Source organism: Parasteatoda tepidariorum, chromosome 11 (genome assembly GCF_982258835.1).
Source record: "Parasteatoda tepidariorum strain Cologne lab strain chromosome 11, Ptep-v5.0, whole genome shotgun sequence".
Classification (NCBI taxonomy): Eukaryota; Metazoa; Arthropoda; class Arachnida; order Araneae; family Theridiidae; genus Parasteatoda; species Parasteatoda tepidariorum.
In genome coordinates, this window is record NC_141765.1 from 66623617 (window position 1) to 66638436 (window position 14820).

The 14820-nt window shown below is 28.2% G+C and overlaps 1 protein-coding gene across 1 annotated transcript in view; it reads right to left on the reverse strand.

The window, feature by feature from the left end:
• Positions 1-14348, reverse strand: part of LOC107455311 (uncharacterized) — a 133663-nt gene extending 119315 nt beyond the window's left edge. Inside the window, exons 1-2 of the mRNA XM_071187964.2 lie at positions 12903-14348; positions 7166-7850 (exon numbers count right to left, since the gene is read on the reverse strand). Of these exons, the coding sequence (XP_071044065.1) occupies positions 7166-7850; positions 12903-13463 (1246 nt within the window). The 5' untranslated portion in view covers positions 13464-14348. The remainder of the gene's footprint in view (positions 1-7165; positions 7851-12902) is intronic.
• Between the last annotated feature and the right edge of the window lie 472 nt (positions 14349-14820).

Sequence of the window (14820 nt, forward strand, 5' to 3'; positions counted from 1 at the left end):
TTCAATAAAGTAAGTCAATTTCTTTATGAATTTCTTATAAGCTTCATAAATCTATCGATAGATTTTGATTAGAAAAGCTTAGGGATAAAAACACCACAGAAGGAAGGTGAATAATAAATTTTCATTTGTTTTTATTAGTTGACAGATGAGATTGAGGACGGTTTTTCCCGTAATCCGGAGATTCGCTGCTAAAAAAATTTTTTTTCTTTCCTTTTAAAATAGTTAACTGCGTTTCAAGCGTTATTTCAACTCATATCTTTCTCAAAAGTAGTTATTTCAAATTCAGAACTACTTTAAATGCATTAAATTTTTTATTTATATATCTGTACAATTACAATTTTTCGCTTTTTTTAAAAATTTTGTTCAATTGAGATTTCGCAGAAAAACAACCTCCAAAAGTAAAAGATTGAGTGATTTTTTTTATTAATGATATAAATTTTAATATAGTAAGTTGAACCGAAAGTGTCTTCTTCGATAAAAGAATTTCAAAAGAAATGTCGAAAAAAAACGTGATTTCTATCTTATGAAATAACGAAGACGTCTCTCTCTCAGAAAAATATATCTGATTTAATTTAAACTGCAACGCGCAATTTTCATTGGTTAAGAAGCAAAATAAAATTGCATGGTTAAATTTTAATGAAATGAATAAAATGTTTACTCTCAGGAAATACAATTCAAAGTTGAACTATTGTATCAATACTTTGAACCATACTATCATTACCCTGAACCACAATATAGCGTAAATTTGTATCTAGTATCGCGTTATCAAAATTAAATGTACGTTAATATTATTCAACTTAATGCTTTTTAGTTAATTTTAACGATATAATCATTAAGCACGCTCAAGAAATTCATAATTTGCAATAAAAATGATGATTTAACTACACATTCATTGATTTCTTGTATTGAAAGCGAAAACAATTATTAAACACTTTTATTGTCTTTTTTTATAAATTTTATACAATTTTTTGCTGTTTATATTTATTAAATAAGGTATATTTATTTATTGAGCTTTATTTGAGTTCAAAGTTTTCTTCAAACTGAGTAAAAAAAAACCCAGGGAAAAGCTTAATTAATTGCGATTTATCGCAGAATATTTTTATCCAACTACAATAAAAATATATTATTCTTCGTCAGCACTACAGCCATGTGAAGGTCAAAGTTTTCTTAATTTGTTTCCTCCTAAAAAATGGCTGGGTACAAGATTTTGAAATCTCTCAACTCCCTCAAGGTTCGAAGATTTTTCTCAGAATAATCCAATCATATTGTATATGTTTGATCACTTTTCTTCGCTGAAAAGGTTCTGAATCTTCACATCTATTTACATGTTCTTTCTATTTAATTTTGACTGGATTGATTACTCTTAAAATTCTTGATTGTCTATATTTATTGTATAGTTAATGATTTTAACTAATTCACCCTAACCGCTGTCAAAATGATGCGAATTATATTTAAAATATTTTTTATTAATTTTCTATAAGTTAATTAAGTGCTTAGCTATCGGAGCTGTATAAAATAATTATCAAAGTTACATCCATCAGATAATTAAAAACATATTCTGTGGTTATGAAATATTAAGCAATTCATCAATGCGATTACTTAAACAACGTTACTTGAATAAAGAAAAAAAGAAAAAACAATTTTAAATACATTAACATTTATCAGTTCTGAAACTTCTTTATTCTATAACTTAAAACTTGAAAAAATATGGTACCAGGAAGATACTCAATTAAGAATGTAGCTCAAATAACAACTTCATTATTTTGTTAGAGATTTTTATCTTTTTTCCGTTTTATCTTATTTAATGAAAAGACTGTCTGAATTCTAAATAAGGTTCTATATTCAGTATCCAAGAAGTAACTTTGGTGGAAATGGGAATTATTATTCTAATGGATGACCTTTGTGAAACGTGACTAAAAGAATCAAAACACAGAAGTCAAGCTCAGAGACCTCAAATATATTGCTTTCTTGCTAAATCTCTGGCGGAAGATAACGAAATAAATTCTATTTATGATACGCTTAGAGACAAGTTCGTCGCCAAGATGTTTTAATAACTCTAAGAGTCTTGTTTTAAACAAATTAACTAAATGTGTCACGTATTTATTTTTTAGAATCATGTTTTACCTCGAAACCTTCAGTCTGAATCTATTTTTTGTAGAGAGAAACGATTCAAGACGAAGTTCAAACGACGAAGAAATGTAAATTTAAGATTGTTACATTATATTTTTAATTAAATTCAGAAATTTGCAAATAAATACGGCATAAACCTATCAATATTAACGAAAACTGTTAATGTTTCACGTCTCAGGGCATATATACTTTCAAATAGAATTACTTAAGGACGAAGGAAATTCTAAGAGTATTACTTTATATTAACTTATAGCTTTCTAATTAAATTATGAGATTTTAGAATGAAGAAGACATAAATATATCAATATTAAAGATAATTATTAATATTTCTAGTCTCAAGACTTTATAATATTATACTTCAAAACCGTGTCTAAATTTCTATTTATTTTTTACTAATATTTTTTAAATATTAATAAAAAAGTTTTTAAAAAATGCAAATTTTTATTAATATTTTTTAAATACTAATAAAAAAAGTATTTAAAAATATAAATTTCTATTAATATTTTCTTGAATATGTTTCTGGTTAAATATTGTATTCTCTGAGTATGGTTATTTTGTCTGATGAACCAACAGAGTTTGATATTTATTACACTAGTATCTATAAATTAAAACATTTCTAGCTTTGCCTTCACACTGTTAGAAATTTCTCGGATAAAATAGTTAAATACCAATTTATTTATTTGTAATTTTACCATATTCTAACAAAACAGTCAAATAACCTTAATTAGATGGTATTAAAACTGTTAACTTTGAGAAAAATCATATTTAACTGCTTTAACCTAATACGGTTAAACAACCAGAATTTTATCGCCCTAACTGGGCTTACCAAACGAAGCCATTTAGTTCCTTGCAGCTGGGTACACATTATAGGCAAGAGGGCTCAATCTCATAACCGACAGAACGGAGGTTCGAATGGCACTACGATTTTTCTTCCATTCCGTTAAGCATATGAATAGTGTTTGCGACCCTGGGCTATTAGAATTCGATACGCTCATTTACACATAGATGACAGCACTATAACGACAACTTCTAGAACATCTCCAAGTCCAGTTCAATTTCTTTTTCATGGTTTTGAAACCATGCTAGTTGTAAGTGGTTAAAAAAACTATATAGTTTTATATTCATGGTTTTTAACCATGCTAGTTGTAAACGGTTTAAAAACCGTAAAGGAAAAAATGTTCTTCACCGTAAATTTTACAGTTATTTGGATGGACAAACTGCTGTCGTTTATTTTACCATAATTTTAGAATGAAAATTCTTAAAGTGCAGTTATAAAAAACTGGCTGCAGTGTGCCCTACAGTACTGCAAAATGATATTAAAGTGATTTTTTCCCATAATTTAATAATATAAAGTAAAAACAGGAATCAATTATTTTTTAAAAATATTTTTTCGAGTCTCGGTTATATGACCACTTTAGTATTAGGTAGGTGTCTGGATTTAGGTTTTGATTTAACGTGATATCTATTCAATATATTTATATTTATACAGGCCGTTTTTTAAAAATATTATGCAGAAAATTATGGAAAAGGAAGATTCTCTATCAATATTTACTAGCATTTGTTCGCATATTTTTCCAAAACAAAATTGTGCTCAATAAGTTTGTTTCAATACGTTAACGACACAATTGAAAAATTTCATCTGAATCATATACAATAAATTCGAGTATCATGAGTTTAAAAGAAATATTGCAGCTATTTTGTTTTTCCTCAAATCCTAGTATTTATTGAATTATAATTAAATAAATTGAATATATTATGTATTTTTAAGTAAAATTAAATTGTTAAAAATTAATATGATGATTGAAAACAAAACATTTGAGTCATTTCCATTTAAAATCATATGAATTGTAAGCATTTTTGGGAATGTTCATTTATTTTGCGAAAAAACAACCCTTATTGATCGCTTGAATAGATTTTTTTCTATTATTTTTAGTTTTTAGGGAAAATATTGTAAAATGTTTTAAGCAGAGAATTTTTATCTTGTATTTTTCTTATTCTTTTCGTATTAAAAAAGCACCGTAATAGTTTGTAAAATGATAGTTTTGTATATTATTTATTGTAATAATATACAAAATAATATAGATTTTTTTTAATATTTATTCTATAAAATATGTTTCTCTTATTTCTTGGAAAATAATATTGAAAGTTAAGCAGCATTTAATAAAAATTGAAAGGATAAATACAGGAATGATTTCTCAAAGAAGTTATATAAAATATGTTAGTTTTAAAATTCAAAAGTCCAAAAACAAAAAAGAAAAATATTTGGCGAAAAATGTGAATCAGGTTAGATTCAAATACAAAAGCCTTAGAAAAATCCGTTTTTCCATACAATAATTTGCATGCTTAATTTGATTTCGTTATTTATCATAAAGAACAATTAAAATGACAGAAATTAGACATTATTAAAAAAATGAAGAAACTTGAAGATTCAAAATCTCTATTGACATAAAACAAACTCTGACTAAGAAAAGATCTTTAATCTTCATATTCAACACCTGTAACTCTCTTAAGTCCATGCCTGTGTTTAAAAGGACGAAAAGAATTAACAATAGAACAATAAAAAGGAAGGATAAAAAGCAAATAGGAAAAAAATGGAACTGCTTCTGATCTGTATTTATTGATTGGAAAGATGAGAGCTTGAAAGCTAAATTGATCATTTTTAAGAGTCTCTAAAGTTAAGTTGAAGAGTATTTGTTCCGTGAATTGTATTGACATACTAGAAAAAAAATATGTTGGTAGACTGATCTTCGTTGAAGCGATAATTTTCAAACGTTGTAATTTTCGAGTTCCTTAAGTGGGTATTTAGTTTCGCTTTCCAATACGAAAGAAAACAAAATTCCTTTCTCTTTGTTTATATACTTTCAAGTTATGCTTTGTGAGCATCTTCTGTTGTTAATTAAATTATGTTAAAATGAGATATGGAATTATAATAGTTTGTTCAACTTTTTAAATAAAGAAAGCTTTTAATCCCAATTGTTAATGATTTAATAGGGACAGTGGTATAAGCAAGTTCTCTAAGACACTGTTTCGATATTATTTATCAAAGCATGTCAGCGTCTTTTAAAAAAGTAGTTGATAAAGAAGTTTCTACTCAAATTTATGGAAGATAATTCCGTATAGAATTAGAAAGAAAATTTCATGAATAGATATTGAAACATTTAAATAGTTCACACACTGTCAAAACCTTTAGTGCATGTTGAACTATAATACAGCACAAGTTTTCTGAAACCTTAATATGGGGCTAAGTTAAACTCTACAATCATATTTTATTGTTAATAATACGATACTATAATTCAACTTGAATGGCAATTTGCTTCAATCTAACACCTTATTGAGTTTGAACTTGGTTTGCTCCATATTACGTATTAAGATACACATATTATGATTCAACGTTGAACCGATTTTTTCTTAGATTGTTCTTATAAAGTGTAAATACTTTGTGGAATTAAAACACCGCAATACGACTTTTTGGCATAGTTAAAGCAATTTAGTTTACAAATTTTTACGTTTTAAAGGCTTGTAGAACAAACACAGTTGTAAATTACGGCTTAAAATATTAAATCCTCTTCCCGTAGGAAATAATACCCTCTAATTGCAGGTTTTATTGTTGGAGAAAGTTGATAGATTTTGTTTGTATAACTGCCATATTTCTATAAAAAAAATTGAAGAATAAATGGACAGATTTTCTTCGAGCTTACTTTTGGAGACCTTCTAATTTTATAAACGCTTATATTTTTGAGTATAGTTTTTCAAATATTTTTTATCACCTATTAATTCCATGATGAAGGGATTTTTACAAATAAAATTATATTTTATTCCCTAACATCGCATTTAATACAATTCTTTAGAAACAATATAATAACATTGTAAAATAGGCTGGAAAAAATTAAACTGTCTTTGAATATTGATTTTTAATGGCTGTGTTAGAGGGTTTTTTCTTCTTTTATTTTTGCAACTCACAATAAAATATGACACAAGACTTATAGTAGAAGGCATAAAAAATAACTGATGTTAAACCCTTAAACTTTCACGTTACTCAGTCAAATTTATTTTCTTTTTAATAAAACTATTGTTACAACTGTCTTAAAACTCATAACAACATTTAAAATGAAGTTGAACTTAATATAACGTGTTTCAACTGATTAAGCCTAACCATTTTCGAAGCACCTCATTTTATCTTACAGTAATACGTACTTGGTTCGCGTAGCTAAAGTGTATATATTCTATTGTTGGCTTAATTGTGGCAAAAAATAATAAATTTTAGAAATGGTTTCCATTCTATAGTTGCATATTTACCCTTTGTATTCGTGAATTTACTCTCACTCACCAAAGCTATTTTACCGTTCCTGTCTGCTCTTAGCTTCTTTAGCAAGGAACCATATCGACCTTACATTATTAAACGATACTGCTCATTTAAGACAAAAGGTATATTTGGAGGCATGTGAAATTCAAAGTAATAATTTGTAAGTTGTGTTTAACAAAATATGGCTAACAAATTGTAGTCTTTTTATTTAAAATTTTTTTCTTCATTGTCCTATTTATTTATTACATTCGTCCAACAAATGTTTCCAAAAAAAATAACAACTATGTGGGCTTAACATGACCATAAAAGATTAGAGTTAAATGTGTAGTCTATACAAAAATGAAACAAGTTATTGAAGAGATACCCTCATAAATCTCCAAAATTTTGAAAGACAATGCGATTTGTGTGGAAAATAATCCATGAGAAAAAAATTTATAACTTTTAAATACATTTTCCCCGAATATGTAAGAATGATTTAATAACCACAATTGAATATTCGATTGTTTTCATCCTCTACAAAAGTACCTCTGTCAGTCGAGGCAAATAAGAAAGTATTTGAGTAAAGTACCTTTATTCCCTTTGCCTCAGCCCAAACGTAGATCATTTTATAAAGCACCAAATTATTTCCTTTGTGCTTGTTACTTTTTTTTACTTCACTTTGCTTTTCTATTAACATAAAAAATTACCCCTACCCATATTGATACTAAAAATGATCATCAAATTTCAGCTTACCTGATCTATAAAGCAAGTTGTACTTGTGAGCACGGTTTGTTGTAGAGCTTGCTAGTGATGATGCACTCATAGCAATAGCAGAATCAGAATCACTATGGTAACCAGATATATCAGTGCAGCTGTCATCATCATCGCCAAACTCTTTAATCAGATCTAGTATTTGCTGACATCCCTGAGAAAATCTCATGAGAGCTGATGCTACAACTGCATTTGGGCTGACATCTTTTACTTCTTTGCGAAGCTGGGTAAACTGGAATAATGCATCTTTATCCATCTCAATCCTTTTCTGTAGGATAGCTAGCAACGTATTCATAGACTGATTATTCAAAGTAGGTTCAATTACATTAAGAAGTGTCTTATTTTTTATAAGCCTTTCTTGTATTTCTTCTTGATGTAAGCTGAGTTGCCTTTGATGGCTCGCCTTTATAGGGGCTGGTCCATGTGACAAGGATGTTGTGATTGGTTGTTTGGAAGCTAGGCTTAACTCATCCAGCTTCTGAACAGCACACTTATAACGATGGATTACTCTTTCGAATTCCAGCTTTAGAGCCTCGTGTAAATTCATCAAAGTATTTCCTGAAGTTCCGACCATACCATGTTGACCAAGGCCTTTAATGGACTTTTCTAATGATTTTTTCCTGGTGCTGATCAATTTTCTCATCCTTGGCTCTGATAAAACAATTACCTGAAAACCAAAAATAATTGTTAGCTCCACATTCCCTCTATATCAGCATTTATCAAGTATTATACCCAATATGAATATAAGGGATTAAATAATATAGTAAATAAAACAAAGAAGAAAGGTCTACTAGCTTTTGTAATCCAAAAAGTTATGGATCTTACTCGTGATAAATCACCTTTCAAATTTAAATTATATAATTTTAATACAAGATGAAATTCGGAGTTAAACGCTAGACTTATCGAGCTTACCCTTTTGCAATAAATAAAAACTACGGCTCATATAGTAGGTAACATACGACAATCATATTCACAGTTTTTAAAAATTTATAATGAATAAATACATACAATTAAAAGCAGAATTTCCGTTTTTAGTACTTATACAGTCCCCAACATGAAATATTTTCGTTCGTGCATTTTCTAAATATTTGTTTTAATTTTTTGGTTTGTAGATTTTATTTATGATGTAAAGAATAGGGGTTTTTATAGAAAAATTGCATTCTAATGTGTAATTTCTTGCTTCAAGCTTTTTTTTACTTAGATGCGCTGTTTGTTTTTTTTGCAAATGTGAACTATAGTTATCATGCAAAAATTTATATAAAATTGCCAAAATAACAATTGTTTGAAAAAATTTAAACACATATATTGATATATTGCTGAAAATGCGATTGTTTTTTAAACGAAATGTTTTTGCAATGAAGCCATAAATTAATTCTAATGAGCATGAAACTATGTATTGTCAGTAAACAAACAAACAAAAAAAAATGGATAAATAAATAAAACTGTAACAGTGAAAAAGCAAGTAAAGAAAATATCTTCATGCACTGTCAAAAAAATTAGCTTACCTGAACACCAAAAATTCTGGCAACTATACATCAAAACTTTTTACAGTGCACATTTGTGTCAGTCAACTTATTATTTTCTTGTAAAAAAAAAAAAAAAAGAAAAAAATGTTGCGTAATCAGTCCTAGAATTTTCGATGCATCCACCGATAACAGTGCTGACGAAATTATCCTCGGTGGTAAATATATCATGGGTGTGAGTCCCCCTGCCGTTCAGCAAACCGTGGGAGGGTTTCGTAGTTTTCCTCTCTATGTAACGCAAATGCGGATTAGTTCCATCAGAAAGTCCTCCACGAAGGCAAGTTTCTCCCTATATTTGATACAGGATTTCCCTTGTCTTCTGGATTGGGTTCAAAATTACAGGGCTACAAAGTTGAACACCGGAAGTCGTAAACTCAAAATTGGATCGGCTCAACGACTGTGATAAAATGAAATAAATCCATATCAATGTCAAATAAGCAAATTTTAATTTCAGTGCTTTCCCATTTTATATGCGCAAGTACTCAGTTTTTAACCATAAATACAATTCAAATTTTCATCATTTACATTTACTAACTACTATTACGCTTTTTATTTGAATTGTAGCAAGCGAAAGATAATATTAAATTTACATTCACCGTTGAGAATTTTTTAGTAACTCAAAAATATAGTATAAAAGCATTTTGCACTGAAAAGGTAAATTATTGTATATTTGGGGGAGAACACAAATTTATGTTCCTATAAAAAGCAAAGTTTTCTCCTCTGTATTTATGACAGACAATATCAAGTGCAAAACCCTTTTCCCTATAAGTAATAACAATATATATGGATATTCTCAAACTGACATTATCAATAATATATGTATATCATATGGATAAGCTTACTAACATTGCAAAAATTTTATACTTTATGCCCATTTATGAAGGGGAAAAAATGAGTTGAAACATATGTATTTTGTACTCTTAAGTTTTTATATCTAATTTTCTATATATGAATGTCAGATAAACTCATAATTATCTGGATTAAGTAAGTCTGATGGGATTCATGTGTTTCAGACATTTTTTTGTTCTTTTTCGTCCCAGTGTAAAATTGTGTAGTTTTACTTTTTCTCAAAAGAAAAAATCATTTATTCATTTGGCCACATTATGTACCCCCTAATAAGCCTATAATTATTTCCTCTGGTAAGGTACACTAGTATCCGGTAATATAATACGTGGTACGATATAAATATTATGAGTCAATATTAGGGAACGATATTGGGCCATGTGTTGAAACAGAATATTGACTTCAAATTTCCTCATTTTAAAGCTAATAAACACACTATTATGTATATACATGCATATTAAACTTGATTGTCATTGTGTACTCCCTAATAAACCAATAATTATTTTCTCTGTTATGGTAAACTAGTATCCTGTAATATAATACGTATTCCAATATAAATATTATGAGTCAATATTAAGGAACGATATTGGGCCATGCGTTAAAGCAGAATATTGACTTCGAATTTCCTCATAATTATTAATTATGAGGAAAGATGAATTATGAGTTAATTTGCTAAGTAATTTTATTTATAAATCATTTATAAAGTAATACATCTATGACTTTTCGAAAACTACTTTCGAGACTTTTCACACAGGTAAACTCTTCTCTTTTAACTTCTAAAGTATAGCTTAAAAACACTCTTTTTTTCGTCTTAAATGAACATTTCTTATTCACAAAGGCCATCAGTGTTAAAATAGTGAAAAGCTTTTTGTCTGAAATATTTTATTTTATTATTTCATAGCTTTGAGAAAATCTTTCGAAACTTGGCAGTAATGAGTCATTAAATATGAATAATTTTCTGCTCACTTTCCTCATAAATTTCACTTTTTTATACCTTTTCCTATAAAGTGCTTTCACTTAAACTAGCTCAGTTCAAAAATGGATCATTTTGTTTCTTTTTAAGTACAAAGTAATTCTCTATTACGACGAAAAAGATAAATAGCAATATTTAAACAACTCGTTTTAAAATGCTATTTGATGCATAATTGAGAAATAAATATTTGATCAAAAGTATAGAAATGCGCATTCAAAAAATTCAAATTTGAAATACTTCGGACTCCTAAAAGTCTCCATCAGAAGGAAAAATAATTTTACTTTCTTGGTGTTAATTTACGAAAAATTATAAGACTGCTATTTCTTAACTAAATAAGTAACAAGCTCATATTTTTTTAAATGTTTGCTAAATTTTATTTATTGAAATACTTTCTACTGAACCTAGATACTAAATTTTTAACTCAACGCTTGATTGCATTTTTTAAACTCGAAATTTGAAAAAGACTTAAGATAATTTCAAAATTATAGTTTCAAAATTATAGTTTAAAATTTCATAACTAGGGCAAAAAAAAGCAAAAATGTGTATTAGTTACACAATAAATTAAGAAATTGAGTTCATATAAAAATCTCTTTTAGGTTAACATGATGGAAGAAGAATAACTTTAATGTCTTAACTTTTAAAATTTGAAATATCAAATTTAATAAGTGTGTCCTAAAAATAATGTCATTTAAACCCTTTAATGTCAATTGTCCCTTTTAAGGGCGATTCTAAAAGGGTATCATAAGATCTCAAATATTTCTTTACGTGAATTGCAGGCGTAATTTTCAATAACTTTTATGGCGAGTATTTAACTTTTATATCAGCGAGTATCAAACTATGTTTCTTGCATCAATTCTAAATGCTGATTTTTCTTTTTATCTTCAAATCCAACATAACAGTAGTTTTACACAACTCTTATGTTTGCTTAATTATTAGCTAGTTATTAATTATTAGCTTGTATTCAGAATCTATTTCTCAAATAAAAGCTGTAAAGTTGTTTTTTTCAGGGGAATCACTTTCAATTCTGGTCTTAATAGTATTGTGTATTTACATAAAAGATAAAAAAAAAATTTAAAATTTTTCAGCTTTTTTAAATGAAACCAAAGAAATTCACACGATATCACTTGAATTGTAGACATTAAAGTAAGTCTGTAGTAAGACTAAATTAAAAATCCACTTGAATTGTAGACGTTAAATATTAATTTAAAAACTAAGACTTCTCTGAGTCGAAAAATTATTTTAAATTTTTCTAAGTGAAATAATTAATTATATTATTTAGTTAAGAAATAAATTTATTTTATTTAAAAACTGAGTAACTTAATAAATTGTTAAACTTAGAGCAAAATAGTTTTTAAACTTAGTGCAAATATTTTAAGAAACGATAGACATTTTTGAACTAAATTACTTGAATTGTTTAACACATTTTATGAAAAATATTTACATGATTAAAACATTGTTCTGGATTTTAGTGATCAAATCAAAATGCATTTAAGTTCGCTTAACATATAATACATAATGAAATACACCTGCAGTTAAAATTTTAATTCACAGACCAATATTTTTGTGTATTTCATAATATTTTTTTTAATTTGACTCCTATTATGGAAACGGGTCATTTTACTCGTAAATTCTTAATTCATTTAACTATGTGACAGTGTGTTTTAAAATAATTAATTATTTTAAAAAAAGAAGAAAACATGAAATTAAAAACGTTCTTAAAAATATTAATTATTTTTAATTTGAAATTACGTATCATAATTTGTTCCCCAAATGAATTTCAAAATATTTAAGCATATTTTTCAATTGCAAGAAAATTCTTGAATAGAAATATAAGAAAACTTTAATTAAAGCTTTTGCTTAAAATTTAATTTATTACATAAAGTAAATAATATAGAGTCTCAACTCTCAAGAAAAAATACCACTAATTAAGTATCAGTACTAGAGCTTTAAAAGAATTTTGAGGGAAATAAAAAAAAAGATATTATTCAAAAAAATTTATCGGATATTTTGCTCGATATTCGCTGAGACCTATGCATTATTTTTTGTTTGAATCCATCATTTAGAACTGATTTTATAAACTTAATCTATTTTAAGAAGTTTTCCCTGGAAAAATAAAAATTATTATTTATTAAAACAAAGCGATGATTTTGTTCAATCTGCCGGCAAAGGTTAAAAAATTAACACTGAGCTTGGAAAAAAGCAAAGAAAAAGAAAAAAAAAGAAAGAAAGAAATTGTTTTATTTTTCTGTAATTAATGATTTCTACTAAAACCTGTTGATTATGATAATTAAAACTTCATTGTTTAAAATTAACCAAAAATTAGTCAAAACTTTAAGATTTGATTCATGCTACAAGAAAATAAAAGAACTGCAAATCTTACCTTCAATAACTTCTTGCAGGAAGCGACAATAGGATGATTTACATCAAGTGTTAGCATATTCATTGGGGATTCTTCTTGCTGCAAAGCAAATACTTTAACCATCTGCATTACTACACTATCAGGACGCAAGAGTTTAAGAGGTATCTCAAGACTATCTGCAAGAAATACTCTAGCATATAAAGCTTCTAGAATACCAAGGGTATGAGGAATATTATCCACGAATAGTTCAACCGGTAGCTCACCGAGGATTGCTTTGAATGTACTATAGTTTAACCTATTGATGAAATTTGCAGCTTCTCTATAATGCTGATTCTCGTATAGCAGCAGAACTCTTCGAATCGCTACACCAGGGCTTACATCAGCAATTGTCATACTACCAACCCTGCTTTCGACGTCATCACCATATCCTTTTGCCCAGTCATTGGTTCTCCAAGTCATTTTTTGGATATTTTTTCTACTATGTCTTTCAGGGCGAATTCTATTACCTCGGTCGATAATAGCATGCCCAGCTTGTTTATAAGTCCATGTAGTAAAAGCCGCTGGACGGTCAATACGATGCATGTTGTTTTTTTTAAAAGCAAAAACACTATAATAGCACTCAATTTATATTATAAATTGGGTAACACTATAATAATAAAGAAAGAAATATCCCTTGCTTAAAACAAAATCTCCTAAGATGGCAAATTTTTCTCAAACACAATTAAGAATCATTCACGACTGAGCAAAAGTCAGAGAGAAGACGCAAGTGAAGAGTTGTTTTGTTTAGAATGGTAAGAAAACAGTTAAAAAAAATAACGGGGACACTTTGACTTGCCTCTTTACCTAGTTGAAAAGCTTGCAATGTTTGGGTACTCAAAAGTCTCGTTCAGATATTCGAAAACGAATGAAGGGCACGAGGTCTTAAACGAAATACGTCAGTGGGTCAGTAAGATGGCTTATTATCATGATGTGGAGGAGCAGAAGCGCTTGAGGTAGGTCCAGATCTTTGAGAACAAATGGCAGGGGGGACGGAAACGCCCCTACCGGTTGCGGCGATCTCAACTAGATATTGGTTTATCGCCTCTAATTATTCGAACATTTTTTTCTTTGTCAGCGAGTGTTGAGATGCTTCTGCTCATGTTTTAAGAAAAGGGGAATGAGTCTTTGGTAATGACCTCAAAAATGAAGGTCCGGGATGCTCTGGAGTGCCAAGAGGCTTTTGGAGTAGACATAGGTAGAAACTAAGAAGGGATTGCCTGACAGATTTTTCATTCAAACCTGTTCTTTGTCCAAGGTGACGTAATTTTAAGTATCACACCCATCAAAAGTGATGTTCCTTTGAAGCAGAACTAAGCGAGTTTTTCGAATGAATGTTATTGGAAACATTCGATGCGTAGAATATTATGATGGATTTTTCTTCCTTTTGTTTTTTCTTCGGCTTCTCATCGTTGGAAGTTTGCGGGAAGAAAGGATGGGCTTATTTGGACGATTAAAATTCTGCTCGTAATAAATAACTCTTCCACTATTATTATTGATTATTGAAAAATAATATATATATATATATATATATATATAATATCCACGGGTATTGTTAGAATCTCTGAATTTTTATTCTTTGACTATTACGTTAAAAGTTCGTTGAATGTAAATGCCATGACTTTTAATTGTCTATTATTGTGTCATAAACTAAAAGAAAGAACATGAAAAAATAGTATTGAATTGCGGTGCTAAACCAGAAAGGTCTGTCAATTTGTAAAAGAAAAAAAATTCAATTCTATGAATTTTTACAACAGTTGCATGTTTTGTCACATCTAAATAAGAAAAAAACTTGAATTAAAATGAGCTGCTCTTTATTAAGCTCTTTTTTCGTACATCTAAATCATCAAACATATTGTTTTAAATTACATACTACAATAAGTGTTTTACAAAGTTCATTTTT